At 41.0% G+C, this 21455-nt stretch overlaps 1 protein-coding gene across 4 annotated transcripts; it reads right to left on the bottom strand.

Moving 5' to 3' along the window:
- Positions 1-6658: 6658 nt before the first annotated feature.
- map3k7 (mitogen-activated protein kinase kinase kinase 7) lies at positions 6659-19618 on the bottom strand. Of its 4 annotated transcripts, none has more exons than XM_046873447.1 (17): positions 18869-19618; positions 16688-16798; positions 16511-16585; positions 16068-16113; positions 15829-15967; positions 15321-15445; positions 14701-14829; positions 14172-14302; positions 13966-14047; positions 13660-13763; positions 13402-13558; positions 12519-12599; positions 10656-10720; positions 10447-10540; positions 9499-9560; positions 9243-9358; positions 6659-8295 (listed from the first exon to the last, which is right to left on the bottom strand). In XM_046873447.1, exons 1-17 carry the CDS (start codon positions 18953-18955, stop codon positions 8115-8117), a joined length of 1785 nt encoding a protein of 594 aa, XP_046729403.1. In that variant the 5' UTR covers positions 18956-19618; the 3' UTR covers positions 6659-8114. The 4 variants fall into 4 exon arrangements, with proteins under 4 accessions (XP_046729403.1, XP_046729404.1, XP_046729405.1 ...); XM_046873448.1 differs by having other exon boundaries at positions 16520-16585; positions 18869-19617; XM_046873449.1 differs by lacking the exon at positions 12519-12599 and having other exon boundaries at positions 18869-19616.
- Positions 19619-21455: the final 1837 nt, after the last annotated feature.

Raw genomic sequence — 21455 nt, 5'->3', positions numbered from 1 at the left:
GTTTTATTTGTTTATTATTCACTTCAGTGCTTTTTTTTCATCTTTTTTTTTCCACTCGTCACTTTATTGTCGTCATCTCTCAAAATCAAAGTCTTCCTTCTTCTTCTCATGGAAACAATTTAGTCCAAAATTATTGGCACCCCACATCCACACAAACAAATAGGATTTTCCCTCTTCTTTTTTCTTTTCTTCTTCTCCTCATCACACTCATTTTGAACATTCCGTGAGATGAAACCCTTCCATCCCTGCACATCAGTCCATCCACGTTTGCTTTAATAACATGGTGTTTAGACTGGGGTGCTCCCATCACCATGCTTCACTGCAGGCTACGTCTTCCCTAATCCGGATCAGTTTGACGTGGTCTCAGTGTGGACGAAAAGCCAAAACGGAGAGAACAATATGTGTTTTTCCAAACAAAAATAAATCGTTCTCTATATAACTGATTTTGCTGCTGCTTTCAGGCAGTCCTGCAACTTCTTTTCAAATGCCTTCTGGCTTCTCTTTCACCTTCATTCTAATAATAAAAAAGTAATCGTGTTGAGTTTTCCCATGACCTCTCCACCTGACCTAATTACTCCAACATATACTATGTCAAAAGTATTAGGACACCCAGAACACCTCTGTCTATATGTGGTTCTTCCTCAAACTGATCGGATTGTATAGGAAGTCTTTGGATCCTGTAGCAGGACATTTTCCTTTCTGTTCAAGCATAACAAGGCCTTAGTCCACAAAGCCAGCTCCATGACAATATGCTTTCCATGGGTTAGAGTGGAACATCTCCTTCTGCTCATTTTCAAACAAATCCATCAAGATGGATCAACCAGGTCCACACCATCTAATTACATACTATATGGCTAAAAGAACTGGAACACCGGACTTTTCCAGCCATATTTGGTTCTTCCGCAAACCTTTTGCACAACCTTGAAGGCACACAACTTTGCCTTTGGATGCATAAAAAGTGTCCCTTTAGATATGCTCTACATCAGTTGATGTTGGAGATCTTGAGTGGCCTGCTACAGCGCTCCACTCTATAGAACCCCCTATTTGGGACAAACACAAACCTCCACAAAATCTGGTGGATCATCTTCCCAGAAGAGTGGAAATTATTATCAGAGTAAATTGGATCATCTGAAATGTCCCCCGTTTAGTACGTCACGTTGGAATCTTTAACTTTCTGGAAGATGCAGACTTTTTTTTTTTTACATCAGCACTGTAAATTTCTATTTCCAATCGTGACAGAGAAAGTAGGGGATGTGACATCATCGGGTGCTTAAATAAAACTCTAGACTTTCATGCTGAACTTCACGGGTGACGAACACTGAAGGTAGCAGCTTGTCAGGCGCTCACACACACACACACACACACACACACACACACACACACACACACACACACACACACACACACACCCGAACATCTCGAGGTTTCACACCTCCTGCAAAATGAATTGCGTTATCAGCCTCGGACCAACAAGCAAAAAATAGAAAAAAAAAAGAAAGAAAGAAATATTTGTTCATCAGAGAATAAATGATGAATAAATCATCGACACACCGCCTGAACTTTTTCTTTCTTTCTTTCTGAACCGCTTCCACAGGAGAGATTACCGCTCATGCTGCAATAAAGAGCAACACCTCCATTGGCACGAGCTCTTTGTCTTTCGTGAGCTCTTTGTGTGCCGTGAGTTTGTGTGTGTGTGTGTGTGTGTGTGTGTGTGTGTGTGTGTGTGTATGAAGCCATTCAGTCGTCTCGGCCGCATCCCAACAGCTGGCCAGGGATTCATCCTGATTAATGAAATAACAGATCTGGAGCATGTAGTAATTTATAGGCCGACTGTACAGATATTCTGACCCAAATTTCGCTCTTAAAAAAAAAAAAAAAAAGAAAGAAAGACAGAAAAAAAAAAGATTCTCAACTGCCTCTAGCCTACTTGGAGGCAGTTGCCATGGTTACTGAGCGACTAAGGAGAGGGGAAGAGAAAAAGAGGGAGAGAGAGACAGAGAGAGAGAGAAAGCATGGAGATATTGGGAGAGAGAGAGAGAGAGAGGAAAAAGAAAAAGGGTGAGAGGACGTGTTGGAAAAAAGGAGAGGTTGGAAGAGAATGGAGGGACAGAAAGAAAGAGGGAAAAGAGAGAGAGAGAGAGAGAGAGAGAGAGAGAGAGAGAGAGAGAGGAAAGAGTGACAAAGAGGGAAGGGAAGGCAGAAAGAAAGGAGTGAGAGAAAGGACAAAGATAGAAAGAAGGGAGAGAGAGGAAAAACAAAGAGACAAGAGAAAGAAGACGACAGAAGTAAGAGTGACAGCAGAAAGGGGAAGAAAGAGCAGAAGAGATGAAGAGAGGGGAGGCTAGGAATGGAAAGAGGAGAAAATGAAGAGGAAAGTATAGAGAGAGAGAGACAAGGAATGCAGGAGATGCGCAGAAGAAAAGAAAGAAGAAAGACAGAAGAAGAGAGAGAGACAAACGGAGGGACGATCCTATGCAAATGAGGCGACTGAACTTTTCCTTTGTCTTGTCAAGAAGAGAAAGATGATGATGAGGCTCTCCACAAGTAGTTTTCCGGAAGCGTGCAGAGAAAAGAACGTGTGTGTGTGTGTGAAGGACTAACACACACCCAAACAAGGCTGTAGTGTTGGCGCTTACACCGAGGTTGCATCACATGGATCAATATACCTTTTTACTCTTGCACCATGCTGTCCATGGAAAAAGCAACCAAAATAAAACGTAGAATAATGAGGAAAGGGGAAAGAAAAAAACTTGTCTCCGGTGTCTACCTTTCATCGCTCGGCTCTGATTGGTCAGAAGGCATCCATTAATTATCCAGAAACCCTAGCGGATCCTGCCCCGGGACTTAAGGAGCCTACACATGTGGTAGTAGAATATAAAGAAACAAGGTACAGTATCGAGTTACTACAGAGAAAAGATGAAGAGAAAAAGAGAGAAAGACCTCTGTCTTTATTTCTCTCTCATGGAGGTTTCCATCAATCAATAGAACAATCAAATCAATCAAGACATGATCGTAAGGATCACAGAAGAACGCTGAGTCCATGTTCCATTGGTGCGATGTTGGACAGTCAGGAAATGCTTTATGGGGGTACAAACTTTTACTCATTGGTTAAAGTGGGGGCTGGGAAGATATTAGGACTAAAATAAGGACCTCCGTCTGTAGGACACAAATATAACATTTTAGTTTATCCATTTAAAAAAAAAAAAAAGGCAAGTCCATCCCTAGAATGGTGGTGAGCAAAAAACTCCAAGACGTCATGAGGAACAAACCTTGAGAAGCTCCAGACTTCAGCAGGAACTCCTGCTCCTGTGGTGACACCGAATGTCCGTTCCTTACAGTTCCACTATTGTTCTCAGCTGTTTGGGATCAGCCAGGTCCACACAAACACTGGTTTTTTTTCAGCCATATGTGGTTCTTCCTCAAACTTTTGCACAACTTTGAAGGCATACAAGTGTATCATGGACGTTCAAGTCAAACCGGGACTTGTAACGTTACAGGTATAAAAATGGATGCTAGCGTAGATAGGTGGCGCACTTGTCACGGGCCGGAGACCGTTAATCAAGATGGCAGGCCACAGTTTTATTGTGTGCACGGAACAGCGCATGGTGCTGAAAGAGTAAAGGACGTGGATAGGATATTTGAATAGTGCAAACGTTTCAAAGACCGTCTGTGACGATCCCGATCGAGGTGCTTCCCAGCCCACAGCAGTTTTCCCTGTGATTCCGGAGCTAATTGGGCACCGCCCAAACAATAAACGAATAACAAAATCTCGTTTTTTTTCTTTTCTTTCTTTGAAAGTCACATTTAGCGTTTAGGGTTAAAGGTACGGGTCAAAAGCGTCACCGAAATCACGTGAAAAACCAATTATGCGAGAACAAATAAATAAATAAATAAATAAAAATCATTTGAAAATAAATCTATACTGAAAAATCGAAGAGAATGAGAATGAGTCATGAAAATGTTTGCAAAAGAAGCACTTGCATGAATAAATAATAATAAAAAAATACTTATAATTTTGTAAAAAATAAAAAGGAATAAATAATAAAAAAATTATCACATGCAAATTTGTTTAAAAAGAATAAAAAAAAAAAATACTATATATATTTTTAAAACCTATATACAGGGGAAAAAATAATTTTATATATTATATTTATATATATATATATATATATATATATATATACGTATATATGTATATATATATAAAATTGAAAAAAAGTGGAAGAGTCTTTATAGAAAAAAAAAATATAAAAAATGCAAGAATTATGTGGAAATATATGGAATCGTGTATAAAAAAATTTATAAATCATGCAAAGAAAACTGGAAATAAAAAAAGAAGTACAAAACAAATCAGATAAAAAGAAAATGAGAAAAGAAAATTGCACTACCTATGGAAAAGTCTGTGACGCCTAAAAAATGACTAAAGTAAACCATGTTAAATAGATTAAATAAACAAATAAAGACGAAAACAAAAACCTTGCGTGCAGAAAAGAATTAAAAAAAATAAAATAAAAAGAAGAATGGTAAGAAGAAGAAAGCAGATCATTTACAGAATAAAACTGAATTCACCTGAGAAAACAAAAACTCACCACATGTAGTTCTTTTTGTGGAGTACTTACAGACCAAACCTTCAGCATGACAGTATCTCATGTCACGAAAACACACACACACACACAGTCCCAGAACAAAAAACCTCTTTTCAAACTAGGAAGAAGGTGGATTACACCACACTTCCATGAAAAGCTCCTGATGTATAGAGGAGTCAATGTAAAGGTGATGAGTATTGTTAGGGTTAAAAATAGAACTCGGCAAACAAAACTCCTGTCGGTATTTCATCTCACTTACACACAAACACACGAGGGGTTTCCCCCTGTCAGTGAAAGGCCAAAGGGATTTTCACTTCTAGAGCTGACGAACATTAGACAGGCGTGAGATGATGTGAGATGATGCAGTCTGCCCACAGGATGATTCATGACTTCATATAGAATTTCGACACAAGATCGAATATAAAACACAGAGTTGGAGATTTACATCTGTGAACAAAAGAATGGAGGTTTTTAGTTTATTAACACTAAATGGGGACTAAATGTGATGGTCAGGTGTCCAAAAACTTTTGGCCACAGCACATTCGGTATAAAACTACATTTTATATTAACAGCCATAAAACAAAACAGCAGATTGGACCTACAAGGCCCAAAAATGTTTTAAAGGCTTTGAGTCAAGTGAAATTTTCCTCAATAACTTGAATGTGATCCAAGACCATCCACGATGGTGCAAGTCGCTGTCGCCCTCTTCTGGTGATAGGGAGCGTTACACAAATGATAAAGCTTTGCGATGCTACTCCAAACTGTTTAGCGTTGAATATTTTTTGTTGTTTTCTTTTCTTTTCTTAAGAAAAAACACTTATTTTATTCGGCCATTATTTAGAACGTTAAATGGATTAAATCTGGCAAGCTTGAACGTGATTGGCTCTTACATTTGATTACATCACAAACCAAGACTATCACCCCCAATTCCAAACATTTTCCTAATGCTACATATTTAATCCAGTTTACAACTTAGGTGCGTGAGCAGGAGCTTGGTGGTGCTGGGATCTCATACCCCTTCTGATGAGAGCTCAAACACCTTCAGCACTGAGTGACCATTTGAAGGTTTCACACCAATAAATTGAAGTCATTATATTATACTTACTTTTTTTTGTTGAAATAGTTATACAGTGGCGTCGGCAAATATCGTCCTTGTTGTTTTCGCATCCTGATTGCACTGGAGGTCAGTAGTGAACGTGGACATTATTTGGATATTTACACACATGTATATAAAAGGTCCACCAATATACAGTGAAGGTAGGACAAAAAACACCAAGTCCAAGAAATTCGATCAAATTGTGTCAAGAGTATAACCATGTTTAAAGATCTGAATGTCCCCCTGGTCTCCTATAATGTTAAAGAAGTCAGGAAACTTCTAAGAACTGGTCGTCCTGCCAAACGTGTTAACAGGCTGGAAGGTCATTGAGGCATAAAAGAGGGGGATACCCAGGAGAACCTGCTGAAGAAACCCTTAAGAAATACTCCCAATGAAAAGCAGATGAAACCCCTGATATAAAACTCGTCATTAATGGTTGATAAAACTCCTGATGAACCCTTAATGAACCACCTGATATGAAAACCCAGATGAAACCCCTGATATAAATAAAATCTCCTAATGAAAATCAGATGAAACCTCAAAAAAATAAATAATTGAAGAAAACCCTAATGAACCATCTAAAAAAAAAAAAAAAGAATTTACAGAAAAATACAACCCTGATGCACCCCTTAATTAAAACCCTGCTGAACCCTTAAATACAACCCTGATGCACCCCTTAATAAAACCCTAATGAACCCCTTGTTAGAAACATTCTAATTAAACAGCAGACACAAAAAGCCTGATAAAATCCCCTGAACAAAACCCTCTTGAAAAAGAAATGTAATGCAAAAACCTCCAGATGAAAACTATTGATATGAAAACCCTTTTGAAACTTCCTGATGAAACTCTTGAAGCACCAGATATAAAAAAAACCCTGATGAAACCCCCCAAACAAAACCCTGATGAACCCCCCCAATGAAACCGGTAATAAAAACACTTCTGATAGGTACCCATGTCAGACAGAGACAGTTCAGGCTGCAGTGTCCACCTGTCCGTTTTATTTCAGGATGCGATACTCCTCTGTGCGAACCTGCTCCCCATAGCTTAAGAAACCAGACGTCTTATATACAACGCATAATACAGACACACTCATCATACAAATGCAACTTGAGGAAGGAAGAAAAACCAGTACAGAAAGAATGACAACCGGGAAAGGAAAATAAAACAAAGTTTTTCCCCATCGTGCTCAGAAAGCGAGTGAAAATTGTGAATGATGCCCCTGTGCCAAACCCCCCCACAAAAGGTTGCAGTTATCAGAGACGAGTGACATCACCTGCTTTAAACGGGCAACTTGAACGGAAAGATGAGCGCGAGACGGATGCCGGTCGATCGGCTCACGTCACTCTGGTTCGTGTTAGCTTCCCGATTCCGTTTCTGTGCTTCGAAATAAAAAAAATTACAAATAAAATAAAATAACCACTCACGCACACTGATTGGTTATATACTGTTAATTACGTCTAACGAGTCGGCCTTATTACAACGCGAGTAAATGCAAGCGATTGAACCTCTAAGGCAACATGTGAACTGAAAAAAAAAAAAAAAAAACGACAAGCAGGAGCGAAACCTGCGAATTCTACAGCTTCGTCCACACTGTGTGCAAGTCAGCGTACACTCTCTGTGGATGATAGAAGAGGAGATAAAAAAACAAAAACAAAAAAACAAATAATAACAATCGTGAAGCTGATTTGACAGCTCATGAAAGAAAGAAATCTGAAGCGTTTTTTTAATATTGCATTTTTTTTCTATTACGTGAGGCTCCCTCGTTTCGTCACAGGCGCTGGGTTCAAGGTATGACGTGCAAAGGCGCACGCAAAAAACTAATAATAATGATGTCAAAAGATTTTTGCATAAGGTTAAAACAAAGTAAGATATGAACTAAGATCAGAATAAAACCAGTTTTTTTTTTCTTCTTTTTTTGAAATCTTGTTTCGTGTTCACATTCTTAAGGATCGACTGCTGCGGGAAGGGGCGAAGGATGGAACCGACGTCCCTGCGAACCGATGGGATTCACACAGACGTGGTCTTTCCGTAAGGCCACGTATCTGCACGCTCCAGTATTTAAAAAAAAAAAAGAAAGAAAAAAGGCAGAACTTTGGCTCGTTGGGACAGACAGTGGCGTTAGTGTGTATACAAGCGCACTGCTTTTTTTGTTCTTTTTGTTTTGTTATAAACTAGCATTTCAATGCTCTAGATCCTGTTTCTGGAGGCAGCATGCGCGTGCACGGTCAGTCTCAATCCATGATCCGATCCGAAATCCATGGCGTCAAAATGCAGGCTGCTACAGGAAGTGATTAACTGGGTGACGAGGAGGAAAAAAAAAAAAAAAGAAGAACGAAAGTAAAAGGAAAACGTGGTGCAAGTGAGTCGGTGAGCCTGTTTTTCTTTTTTTTTTTTTTGAGACTCCTTTTTATTTTCCGCTTCCTGGAACGCCATCACGACGTTCCCGGTCGTTTTTGTTGCTGTGCGCGGATGAGCTCCAGCTGCTTCTTGCACTGCTGGTAGAAGGTGGACAAGCTCTTGTTCTCGTCGAGAAGCTTCTTGTGCTCCTGCACCAGGCGAGACGTGTTCTGCTGGTCCTTCTCGTCCTGATCGAGTTCGGCGATCAGCTCGTTCCTACACACACACAAACAAAAACACAGATGGTGGTAAGCTTCCTCAATGACATAGCAGTGTAACACAATTGCGTAGGACGCCTCTGGATGTGAGAGGAGGACAATTTGTTAAAAAAAAAAAAAAAAAAAAAACAGCTCCATGAAGATTCCATGGGTTAAAATGGAAGATCGTGAGTGGTTCTATATACGTTTGGAATAAATTGGAGCACACCCCAGGCCTCCTCGTCCCACCTACATCGATACCAGAGTGTATGAACGCCCTTGTCGATTAAAAGAGCACAAATCTCCATAAGATCTGGTGGAACATATTGCCAGTGTGACAACACTTCCTTGAGCAGAGCGTATGAACATTATATGAGCACGCACGTGGCGGATTCCATGTTCACGTCGTGCTCTATAAATAAACTCTGAGCTAGCAGGCCTGCCTTTGTGCCCGTCTGAGCTGCTTAAAGACTTGTGGAAGTGTCTGTGTGTGTGTGTGTGTGTGTGTGTCTCACCAGTTCAGACTTTGTTCTCACACCTAGAAGCTTAAACATGACCCACTATGACTTGAGCAAAACCAAAAGCTACCTTTGTTTTCCGTGTAAAAAAACATATTTACGTGTCCGGAGACGAGTGTCAGAAATAGGGCTGCAAAATTCCTTGAATTTCCAAAACTAGAAACTTTCCATGAGAATAAACAGGGAATTTACAATACAAGTTACATACATTTGTGTTTAAAACTACCTTGTGTTGTGTGATAAAAGGATACTAACAATTAGATAAAAGTCAAAATTTTTTGAAATTTTTAATTCCCAAAAATTCACAAATTTCTGATACGTTTCCAACTTGAAATATTTCCCAAGATGAAGTGGACATAGAAAGTTTCTGGAATTTGTAACCCAAGACATGAATGTGTGTGTGTGTGTGTGTGTGTGTGTGTGTGTAATGCATCCAATCAGAACTCACTTCCTCTGAATGAGCAGAGCGATCTCCGTCTGCACTTTCAGGTACTCTTGCGCCATCTTACAGTGCTGCTCGAATACCGCCATCGACTCCTTGGAGTTCGGGCACGGGGCAAGCGGCTGCGAGAAAAAAAAAAAAAATCTAAATAAACCACCCACACATTTAAAGCTTGTTAGTCTGCAATGCAAAGTGTGTATTTTAAATACAGGTTGATCCGACTTGAATGAATCCGAATAGACGTCTAGGAATGAACCTGTACCTGTAACTGATGATCCAGTGTCAGATACGCCATGGGAATGGAGTTATCACAACCGTTAGTGTCTATGAAACAAAGAGAAGGACAAATATGGTCAGTTATAGAGAAAGTAGATACTCTGAGTACATCATTATACTACTCCAGATAAGCATTTATTAGTACACTAGATGGACAAAAGATTGTGGACACCGGAACTTATGAATGGTATTTTCTCTTGTTGAAAATCCAGTTTCACGTTTACTCCAGATTCCGTTATAATAAGCTCCACTCTTCTGGGAAGATGTTCCACTAGATTTTGTGGTGATTTGTGAGATTTCATTCAACCACAGTGGCCAGATAAGAAAGCAAGCAAGCAAAGAAAGAAAGAAATCAAGAAAGAAAGAAATCAAGAAAGCAAGCAAGCAAAGAAATCAAGAAAGAAGGAAAGAAAGAAAGCAAGCAAGAAAATCAAGAAAGAACGCAAGCAAGCAAAGAAAGAAATCAAGAAAGAAAAAAAAATCAAGAAAGAAAGCAAGCAAGCAAATCAAGAAAGAACGCAAGCAAGCAAAGAAAGAAAGCAAAGAAAGCAAGCAAGCAAAGAAAGAAAGAAAGCAAGCAACCAGGCAAGAATTAAAGAAAGAAAGAAATATCAAAACAAAAGAGGGAAAGAAGGATTTCAACAAGCAACATAGTAAAAAAGGAAGAGGGAAAGAGACACTGCTTAGCAGGAAAGGGAAAAAATAAAGTGATGGAGAAATATATGTGCTTCTTTTAGAAAAAAATGAAGATGTTGTGGTCGAATGAAATCTCCCAAATCTCCACAACGGGCCAGTGAGTAAATTCAGCTATAGATGTGGGTGAGGGTGAGGGTGAGGTTGAAAGTGCTTTCCAATCCATCATCATGCTGGAACATGTTTGGGTCTCGCAGTTTAAGTGAAGTGAATATTTCATGCTTCAGGAAACAGTAAGTACCTGCAGGCTCATCGGGAGAGTAACCGTAGCATTTGCTTTTGTCGGGCGTGATCCTTACGCTCGGACTGGACGACCTGCTGCTGTTCCGGCTTTCCTGCAAAATCATCACGAAAATGTTCAAAATGCCTGAAATGTTATACATTGTTTTGTGCACATTTATGGCAGTAGAGCTTTTTTTTCCCAGGAGGATAAAGATGTGAAGCTCTTACTTGTCCCGTTTCTCCGGGGAAGGCGGGAAGATCCTGCACAGACCTCCGCCGAAAATCGCAGGTCCCTACAGTGTCAGAGAGAAATAGAAAGGCGAGGGTGCAGAGTGAAGAGTGAGTATGGAGGCAACACGCTCGTCGGGGTCCCTGGGCAGCACTACCAGGTGTGTGTGTGTGTGTGTGTGTGTGTGTGTGTGTGTGTGTGTGTGTGCGTGTGAGAGAGAGCGACACGGAGACAGCTGCAAAGAATTACACCCTGACCCCCAAAACACTGGCATCATGCTGACAGCAAGGGGTCCAAAGTGACCCAATTCCACACCATTTTTTCTCTCTTTCTCTCGCTCTCTCTCCCACACACACAAACATGAACCACAGTTGGTAAAACAGCTTCTGTTATAAATCAGTGGACTGGGCATGTGTGTTTAAAAAAGAGAAACAGATGAGATGTTTTAGATGTTCAAACTCGCACTCCGACACCCACCCACACCATCCGACACACACACACACACACCCTACTCTGAACCAGTGAGTCAGTATCCCTCAGTCTTCACTCAAAGGAGTCAGACAGTGAAAATACAAAGCAGCTTGTCTGAAATATCATCATTAAAGCTGAATGAAGTGAAACAGGAGCTGTTTAAGATTCAAACAGAAACAAAAGACACGTTCCTTCACCACACACATTCTCTTCCAAGGTCAGGAGGAAAGAAGGAAGTAAATAAGAAAATAATTAATTGAATAAACATAACAGAAATAAAAAGAAAGAAACCAAGAAAGAAAAAGGGAAAAAGTAAGCAATCATAAAAGAAAGAAAGAAAAGCAACAACAGAAGAAAGAGAAAAAGCAACCAACCAAGAAAAAGGGAAAAAGCAAGCAATCAGGAAAGAAAGAAAGAAAAAGAAACAAGCAAAAAATCGAGAAAGCAACATGGTAAAAAGGAGATTGCTAGCAAAAAAAAAGAAAAAAGGGATGGAGAAATCTAGCAAGAAAGAATGAGAGAAAGAGAGATTGCTAGCAAAAATAAAAGTGAGTGCGTAGGAGCGAGCAAGAAAGAAAAAGGAAACTAGAAATGTGAGAAAAGAACGAGAAATAAAGCAAGGAAAAACATAATGAAGAATAAAAAATTTTTTAATTAAGCAATAAAGAAAAAAAAAAAAAAAAAAAAAAGAACTTTACAAAATTACTTAAACTCAATAGACAATAAAAAAAAGTTTCCCTGGAACACACTGGAGACCTTTGAGATTCAAGGAACCTTTGATTACAGTGCAGGAGTCAAAAAATGAGACCTAATAGACCTGAGCGTAGTTAATGCGGAGATAACGTCTGAAAATGATCTTCAGGTGTCACAATAGTTCCGCATGAAGTACGCTGAGAAAAACAGGTCTCCATAATGTAATCACTTTGTACTAACAAAAACGTCAGGGGGAAAAAGGGAGGTCATGAACATTAAATCCAACATGTTGGTAATAGAAAGAAAAAAAAGGTGTAGATCGGCCACATCCACTACAGCCACACAGCACAGGGAGGAAAGAAAGACCAAGAAATCAGATAGAGAACCGGTGGATGCGACTCCAAGACCGTAATCCAACAGCGGGTTTTGTTAATCAGCTGGATTTATTCTGCGATTCGATTAGCCACCAATCGGATCACTTTCAGGCGAATGAAACGATCCCCGATATTTATTTTAGGCGAGTAAAAAAAAAAACGAGCGTGTGTTCACTTTTTAAGAGCCAGCTGAAACCCTGGGATTTGGACGTCCTGGAGTGGCAGCAGCGGTTGTCTCCGCGTCCCCGCCGAGCTCGAACTCGGCAGCGAGGACAAGCCAGAGGGAGCAGGATGACACGACAGGACACGGCACGGCTCCGATACCTGTGACGACGATCTCTGGAATGTCCAGAATGGTGCCGTGTGACGCTGTTTTGCGGTGGCCTCGTTTATACTGCGGCCGCGCTGCAAAAACACACACATATAGAGCTGCGTACACCGACATGCAGACTGTACACTCACAAACCTACATGAGCAAGCTGATGGAAACGAAAAAAAAAATGCGTTATGCGAGGCGCATCCGTCCGAGAACAGGCCGTGCAGACATGCATGACAGACATACGCAGCCGTGCGGCGGCGAGAGCGGAGCTGGAGAGACGGCGGGGGCGTTCGTGTGGTGAAGCTCAGCGCTGTGGGACAATTTGATGGAATGGTTACATTTACACCATTGAGGAAACATCCGAGTGCGTTCCAACCTTGGATTTAGGTTATAACCCTGCATAGCATTTTTTTATTTTTTTTTATAAACTTGCATGGACAGCTGCTGAAATCCATCAATTATTGCTTAGTCAGCAAAATATATTGATCCAAATTTGAAAAATTTTACAATAGGATTTATTTATTTTTTGCCCCATTAATGCCCCTTCACACCAACAGCCAATACACTTGATGAAATTCGACAACTGCCCTCAGCAAACAGAAGCGAGTGATTGTTCTAGTTCCAATTAGCACACGATTTTGTATGACCTACAGGTTAGAGATGAAGGTTAGACACAAAAAGTGATGGGACATTTCAGATTCAGTCTCTAACGACCGTCCGGGATGGAATGAGTTAATAATCGGAAACTGTGTTCCTCTCCTATCGGTTCTGAAAAGCAGGACTGATTTTGCTGGAAGAAAAAGATTAAATCTGTAATTCTTTAAAACCAAAAAAAACCACAGGTTCATCTAGAATGTGTGTGTGTGTGTGTGTGTGTGTGTGTGTTACCTGTAGGGAAGGGCATCTTGTCTTGTCTGAGCTCGGAGAGGTCAGCGCTCATTCGTTTGCTGTCGGATGAGGGCAGGCAGTGGGTTCTGCCTGGCACCGACAGGCTCTCAACGCTGCCCCCTCTTGACAGAGAATGGCCAGGCCTTAGCGGATCGGCCTACGTGAGAACAAATCGTCATGATTAAGTGCAATCAAGCGTTCTTCAAGGTGAAAAACACAAACACATTGTCGAATTACAATAATCCTATAAAACCCTGCCTTTGGTTTTATCTTCTCGATTGTCTTGATGGTGTCGCTGGTGCCGGCAGAAGTACCGTGATCCATGCTGCCGTCGTTCTTGTTGCTCATGCTGAGGAAGGAGCCTGAGCAACAAAAAAATTACAAGCACATAAATAGTATATTATGACATCATTATCTGGGGGGAGGGGGGGTGGATGAGGATGGGACTCCTTCCAGCCGAATCACAAACTGTTATACATGCAAAAGTCCATTCTGGATATCTAAATATTCATTGTTCTTCACTTTCCCATCATGTTTCTTTCCTTTGATTTGAACTATTTATACCTGTGCTGGTGGCAGAATTACTCTGGCCTTCATCTGAATACTGATATGGGTACTGCAGGGGCTCGTCTGACCCAGGAAAATACTGGAGAAAGAAAGAAAGCAGAGGAGAGATGAAGGAGAAGATGCGATAAATAAGTGTATTAAAAAAAAAAAAAAATCATAACACCATCTCAAGCAGCTACAACACTGCGCCAAACTTTGGGTACCTTCATGAGATGGGTCATGATTTTGACGATCTCCTCCATCGAAGGCCGCTGTGAGGGATCTTTGGACCAGCAGCGGGTCATCAGACTCTCTATGGGCTTGGGCAGGTTTTTAATGAGAGGAGGACGAGTTCCTGAGCATACGATTAATCAATCACCAATTAAAATGTATTGATGATAAAAAAATTAAAAAACAAGTCATGTTATGTTTACGTTATTCATTTACAGATTAGATATCGCGTGCAAATAAACGTATCTACGCCGAGTTGCCATTATATTAGGTACACTCAGTTCATAAAAATGCTAATTGTATGCAATTAATAGTGATTTTATTACATTTGCTGGTGTTGGTTTACATTTTTTCATCATGATCATGAAAACAACATGATGATGTTTCTGGGAATCTCACCGACATGCTGCGACAGTGCATTTGCCCTAAAGATCTATTTTACAGTAGGTGTTCCACATAAAATGGCAACTCAGCATACGTTTAAATGGCTCCTGCGTGTATGTGCTTGGAAGAGGAACCCACCACGGTGCACGGCCCACATGATGCGGAAAGCTGGTCCTCCGATCTCGTCGAAAGGCTTCCTGCGTGTGATCACCTCCCACAGAATAATGCCCCAACTGAACACGTCGCACTTCTCGCTGTAGTTACTGCCTATAGAGGGCGCACACACGAAATGGAACACAGGTTTACACTCTTCCAGAGCGGACCCGAGCCGACAAATGAATCAGCACACTTCAGATTATCCCTGTGCATGTTACATCTCTTCCCCTCCTTCAGAGCAGGAGGCAATTTGCTCTTATGGTACCTTAGAGAGGCTTAATTACCCCTCTTATTGTGCTTCAATTACGGTGCGCATTTGTTTTTAGTCCCCCTTGTCGAGGCGTTCTGCTAACGCGTTCATCGGTGAAGCGAATGCGCGCCGTCAGGGTCGCTTCTCTAATGAGCATGGCTCTAATAGCACGGCGGGCTGAGGCTATATTAAACAAACGAGATAACGACCTACTCCCAAAGCGGCGCTTTCGAAGCTAAAATCGAGTGCGTCGGCGATAAGAACAGTAAGTCTGTAATTCCTGAATGAGTTTCATGCTCAGGCTAACCCTGCAGCTTACATGCAGGTGTTGGAAAATAAATCTTGTACTTGCCTTCGAACACCTCTGGAGCCATCCAGGCCGCGCTGCCTTTGTTGTTGGTCATGTGAGTCTGGATGTCGCACGCCGTCCCGAAGTCACAGATCTTGAGAACGGTGCCTCCGGCGACCAGCAGCAGACTGCAGATCGAAACAAATAGAGTAATTAAGCGCAGGATTTTTGATGCAGGAGGAGCGCTAATTTCAGAACAGGTGTAGGAGGTAGGAGTCATTTGCTAGAACATGGCTGTCTGAACATCAAGTGGAAATTCGTTCCACTACTCCGGTGCCACAACAGAGAAGAAACTGGAAGCAGGGCTTCCTTGTTCCCTGAGAGATGGTGGGACCGGTCGAGGTGTGGTTGATCAGAGGGAGCATGGTGCAATGAGGATCATGAGGACATTGAGGATTTTCCAATCATAGCTTGTAAATAACCAGCTGCAAACAAACAGCCCCCCAACAAAAACACACACACGTACGTCAAAGCGAGTGAAATGAGATGCGCAGGTTGTACAAGCACTTACTTGGGTGGCTTGAGGTCCCTGTGAATGAGGGCCTTTGGTTTCATGCCGTGGAGATACGAGACGCCCTGAGCACACTGCAGGCACCAGCTCATGGCGTGAGACGCCGTGTAGTGGGGGAGAGGCTCTGCGCCGTGCAGCACTACAGGAACGAGAAAAAACCCACACGTATTCGACATTCGATAGAAAAGCGAACAGTTTCTAGGCACCACTAGATCTCTTTCGATCTATGAAACACTCACCGTTGTACAGAGAGCCCCCTTCTGCATATTCCATTACCAGACACACCTACAGAGAGAAACACATTCCTGATCAGTGACACCTATGACACCTGAGGTCTGATCCTCTAAAAACACTGGTCCATAACCTTATTTGCACCATGAACACCTGATTTAAATGCTAAGATTCTATTATTTGTTATAGCAACATATGTGAGGACCAACAGCATGAACCATTCGCTCTTGATAAATACATTAATGATAGAAAAAAAAGGTTAAGTCATTACCTCGAGGAAGTGAGTTTATAGCTGCTATAACCTAAGTAACGACATGGACGCTACATAAGGTTAAAAGTTACTATGCCTTAGGGCACACGGTCATAGAAACACCACAGTGTCCACAGTGACCTCATCGCACTTCTTACGGAGTGGATTTTGGTTTTCTGTAGTGCAGAAAGAGAGACTTACGGGACTTACGGGATTTTGACAGGAGCCGTACAGCTTCACGATGTTGGGGTGATTCACACGAGACAACTGACGAAGCTGGATAAAAGAACAGGATTAAAAATAAATAAATAAACCGTTCAGAAGATTCAGGCCGTGTCCACGCAATAATTCACGTATGAAAGGTGATTGGACCGGTACCTCTACGACAAAAGCCGTCCTTTCCGATTCGCTCTCGATGGTCTTGATGGCCACGTCTTTGCCTTTCCATTTGGCCTTGCACACCACTCCGAAAGCCCCTCTGCCCACCACCTGGGGGAAAAAATGGAAAGTCCATGAGTCTTGAAGGAGTTGGATCGCGTCCTGGACTTCTTGGTTCTACTTCGACGAAGAAAGCTGTTAGATTACGTCTCAAACAGGTAAACCGATGGTTATAAGAGTTACATCTTTTTTTTTTCCTCATTTACGACACCTAATCAAAATATGCATCCATTTAAAAGAATCCACGCCCCCTCAGACACATTCCAGACTACGTCTACGCCAGTGGTTCTCAAATTTTGAAGTTCATCCCTCTAGTGGGGAATAAAGACATGACAGGTGGCGCGCAATGATAAGTCATTCGAGCAAGTAAATAAAAAAAAAAAACCATCAGGTAATGTACCCAACAACACTTTTCTCAATAGTTTTTTTTTTTTTACTATTTGATGTTTTCGAAAAAAATGTTTTGATGTTTTTAAACTTGGGTTGATGGAAACAGGTGGGGTTTTTTAAGTGGGGAATAGCAGAAAAAAATGTTTGAGAACCACTGGTCTACACAAACCCGGAGACATTTGAAAAAAATCGTCTAAAAACGCTCCGCATACACACCTTTGTTTTCAATCTTTTCCGAAACATCACAAAACGTCTGACAATGCTCACGTCCCTGAACTGAGCGTGAGCAAAACACAAGACTCTCATCATTCCCACCCGCCGTTTATTTACTTTACTTTGAAACCTCGTCGCCATGACTAAAGAAGCGTCTTCTCTACGTTTTAGTTGATTGATAACTTTCTCTCAGTGGACGCAAAGACAAATACGCTTTTTCAAACGAAGACGTCTTAGTCTGAAATTTGCCTGAAAAAAGTCAAAAAGTGCAGTTAAAGCAGGGTAAAGCTGCGTTCACGCTACACTTTTGACTCCCAGTCAACGTACGCATATGATAGAGACGGAATCTCGGTGCGATGAAGATTCGCACGTCAACCGATATGATTTCTCTCAGCGGGATGATTTAGATTCAACAGAGAATCAAATTGGACAGAAAATCGTAGGAGAATAGTGATGGGGAAAATCATGTCATTTTAGTAACTTGCTTCTTCGAATCTCGATCAAAATAAATTAATCTTTTTTTTAGTCATTTGGTTCATTTCGCTCCTTTAAATCACCTTCATAGAGTCTATGGGAATTACATGATAAAAGGATGAACGCCTCGGACTAGAGGATTCATGAGATGAACTACTCGATTCTGCTTCCAGTGTAATGGGAGTCACATAATGAAAGAACGAACGACTCGGACCAGAAGAGTCGAGAGGTTAACTACTCAATTCTGTCGTGCACGACATCACGGAGATTTTGCGATGCTTAGCTCGTGTGCTTCCGGTAGAAAACGAAAGAATCACTCCTTGAGACGACTCATCTCATTGAGTCACATTGAGGACTCATTTAAAACGAGCGAATTGTTCATGGGCTTTAGTAAAGTAAGTGAGCTGAGGAGGCCTGGGGTGGCGTTTCAATTCATCCCAAAGGTGTTCAGTCTTTCACACACTTCCAACCCATGTAGAGAACATCTTCATATAGCTGGCTCCATGCCACTGCACCTAAAGACGTCCTAACAAGTTTGGAAACACAGTGTGACATGGAAATCGCCTCGAATTTGCCTTTAGGGGGCAAAAACACCAAGAGAGTACAGTCAATTACATATGATCGGCCAATTTATTTGACGTTTCATACAAACTTGGGGTCAGCGTGTATCTCTGGGGGTCCGAGTCATCCAGACGTCGTCGTATTTTTAATTTTTTTTATTCATACTTTGGAAATGTTCATGACATGCAAAAAGAAAGGAGAACAACCACAAGGGGGCGGGGCGAACATCCAAAGGAGAGTTCTGATTGGACGAACGCAAGATTAGTACCGGTACGAGTCATCGAAAGGGTGGTGGGCTTTTACTCAAGCTGTCAACACAAGATATGTAGGTTTTCAGTATTCTTTGGTGTATAACATTATTTCATAGATGGAGTGGAGTCTGGAGTGAAATATCCAGCTTGTTGGTGTTTATTGTGATGGATAGAATGATCAGATAACATTATAAGATATGTGTGTGTGTATAGAGAGGTATTGATATTTTACCTCTTCCACTTCGATGTCTGCGTACTCGATCTCTTCGAAAGGATATCCAGGAGGCGTCTCGAGCATTTCTGCGGAGGGGGCAGACATCTCTTGCTAGGAGCGGCTAAGCTAGCTAAGCATTAAAATGAAAATAAACCAAAGCCGAAGCGACTCCAAAAAGCCACGGACATTTAACTGGTTGTTAAAAGAAAAATAAATAAATATAAAAGGTTGTCTTTTCCAGCTGGAGACGCCGAGGCGAGATTTTCCTGCAGCTACAACTTTGGAAAGTTACCTAGCTAGCTAGCATGGAGTACCGGGGCTAGCATGCGAGCTTTCCTGCGAGGAGGGGAAAAAAGTGCGAAGGACGTGACACGGAAATATTTACCCAGAGAAATAAAACAAACGTGTTTGGAAAACCCGGTTTATGTTTCCCGAATTTGTAAAAATAAAAGTTCAAACAACAAAAACCCGACAGCGATACTGCGCGTTCTGGCGTTAGCTAGTCCGCTAGGCCGCTCAGCTCAGTGCGGATGAACACACAGACATTTCTCCCCCTCCTCCGCCTTCTCCTGTTTTTATTTCTTAAACATCTTCCACACGTTCTTTCACCCATCCCATTAACTTCAGCTCGTATCCTCCATGTTGTTCGTCTTGGGTTCTTTTTCGGTCTTGTTTTTCCTCTACACTCCGCCCCCACCGCCTTTCCTACAGGAGCGGAACGCGGCTTCTCGGGAGCTCCAGGAAGTGCGCTCTCGGCCCTCCGCCACTCCGTTCTCGCAGCGCACACGGCCGTATTCCGAATACACCGCCCGGCCCATGAAGTAGTGCCTTAGGGAGTGCGCGCGTGCCTTTGCTTTAAAGCCAAGAGTAGGGCGCCGACGCAGGGAGGGGGTGGGGGATTGAGCGGTCGCCCATGAACCTGCTCCAGTTTGCAGTGCAAGTAGTACAAGAAAGTACATTCATTTATGTACATAAAAAATGAAATAAATAAATATTATATTTTTTTATATTATGTTATATATATATATATATATATATATATATATATATATATATATATATATATATATATAAAATCTATTGAATACCTATTATATAAAATTACATTATTTTACACTTGTTGTTATATAATGTATTCTATTCTATTATAAAATAAATCAACACAAAAGTATAATTTGTGCATCTGATTAAGATGTTAACAATAAATAAACAATGCAACATTTCTATTTCATAACAACAACGATTAATAAATTAGCGAAAAAGACAAATATGTATAAAACATTTATTAAATGCAAATGAACACTGATGTGTGTTAAACAGTGTTCATTTATATTTATTGTGAATAATGACAACGAAATAAGCGATAATATTAAATTAGATATAGAAAATGTCTATATTTATGTATTTATTTGTAGCAATAGCTTCACAAGCAACAAACAATAATAATCATAATATATTTTAAAAGATGTGAACCACATGGACAATAAAAACAACAACAATAATAATAATAATAATAATAATAATAATAATAATAATAATAAGAGGAAGAAGAAGAAAATAATAAAAAAAATTTTTTTTAACTCTGCGGACCATAAATCTGTTTTATTGTGTACTATATATATATATATATATATATATATATATATATATATATATATATATATATATATATACACACACAAACACAAACACACACTATACGGTCAAATGTCTGTGGACACCTGACCATAAGATATATATTTTATTCCACAATTAGTCTCAAATCACTATTATAATAACATTTACTCTTCTGGGAAGATGTTCCACTAAATTTTGTAAGTAAAGTCAAGTGCTGATGTAGGTGAGGAAGTAAAGAGGCCTGGGGTGTGTGTTCCAATTCATCCTAAATAAAATGCTCGATAGAGTTTGCGCTCTGCAGCAGGCCGCTCAAGATCTTCCAGAATTTCCTAAGTAACTAAATGACCTTGCGTGACCTTGTGCACTACGGACCTGGGATGATTAGTAAAAATGATTACCGAGTCATATTTACCCGGTAACCTGAATGCATGACTTCAGCGGTCTAAAAATAAACGCAGAATTTCAACCATCATTTGCTGACAGCTGAATATGATCCCTATTAATCACCAGCTCTGGAAAAACTCAGAACAAAACCAGGCCACCTGGGTGGAAGCGACGCAGCCTGGGTTTGGCGTCTGCAACCGATGCAGTGTTGTACCTTTGTTTTGATAGTGTGTGATGGACTTTATCAGGGTGTGTGTGTATACTCTAGGGACAAGATTGCGTCAGGAAATCTGCATTTCGTCTGCACGCGGAATCAAACTCCAAGCAAGTTTATACTTGTAGGGGTTTCATTACGATCCATTCTTCAAGAAAAACGAGGCCACCTTGCAGAAAATGTTGCTGAAGCCTGTCCCTGAGCCATAATCAAGCAAATCATTAACAATCGTACCTCGTCGCATAACGACCCTAATACTAGCATCCAAATCCCACTGCAATAATCGGATCAAGCCGAAACACCTCAGAAAAATGTCTTCCATGACCTTCAGAGAGAAAGCGGCACATATGGCAAGGGACCTGCGTTCAAGGCCGACTAGGTTTGTTTGCC

The sequence above is a fragment of the Silurus meridionalis genome, chromosome 18 (assembly GCF_014805685.1).
Source record: "Silurus meridionalis isolate SWU-2019-XX chromosome 18, ASM1480568v1, whole genome shotgun sequence".
Lineage (NCBI taxonomy): Eukaryota > Metazoa > Chordata > Actinopteri > Siluriformes > Siluridae > Silurus > Silurus meridionalis.
This window is presented reverse-complemented; position numbering and strand designations above follow the sequence as displayed.

What these genes read in the sequence shown, in the direction of transcription:
- map3k7 (XM_046873447.1), bottom strand. Translation starts at nt 18,955, where the DNA reads ATGTCTGCCCCCTCCGCAGAAATGCTCGAGACGCCTCCTGGATATCCT. An exon ending in AGGGGGCTCTCTGTACAACG is followed by an intron (nt 15,968 to 16,067) that starts GTGAGTGTTTCA and finishes TCGTTCCTGTAG; the next exon opens with TGCTGCACGGCGCAGAGCCT. An exon ending in GGCTCCAGAGGTGTTCGAAG is followed by an intron (nt 14,830 to 15,320) that starts GCAAGTACAAGA and finishes CGCCCTCTATAG; the next exon opens with GCAGTAACTACAGCGAGAAG.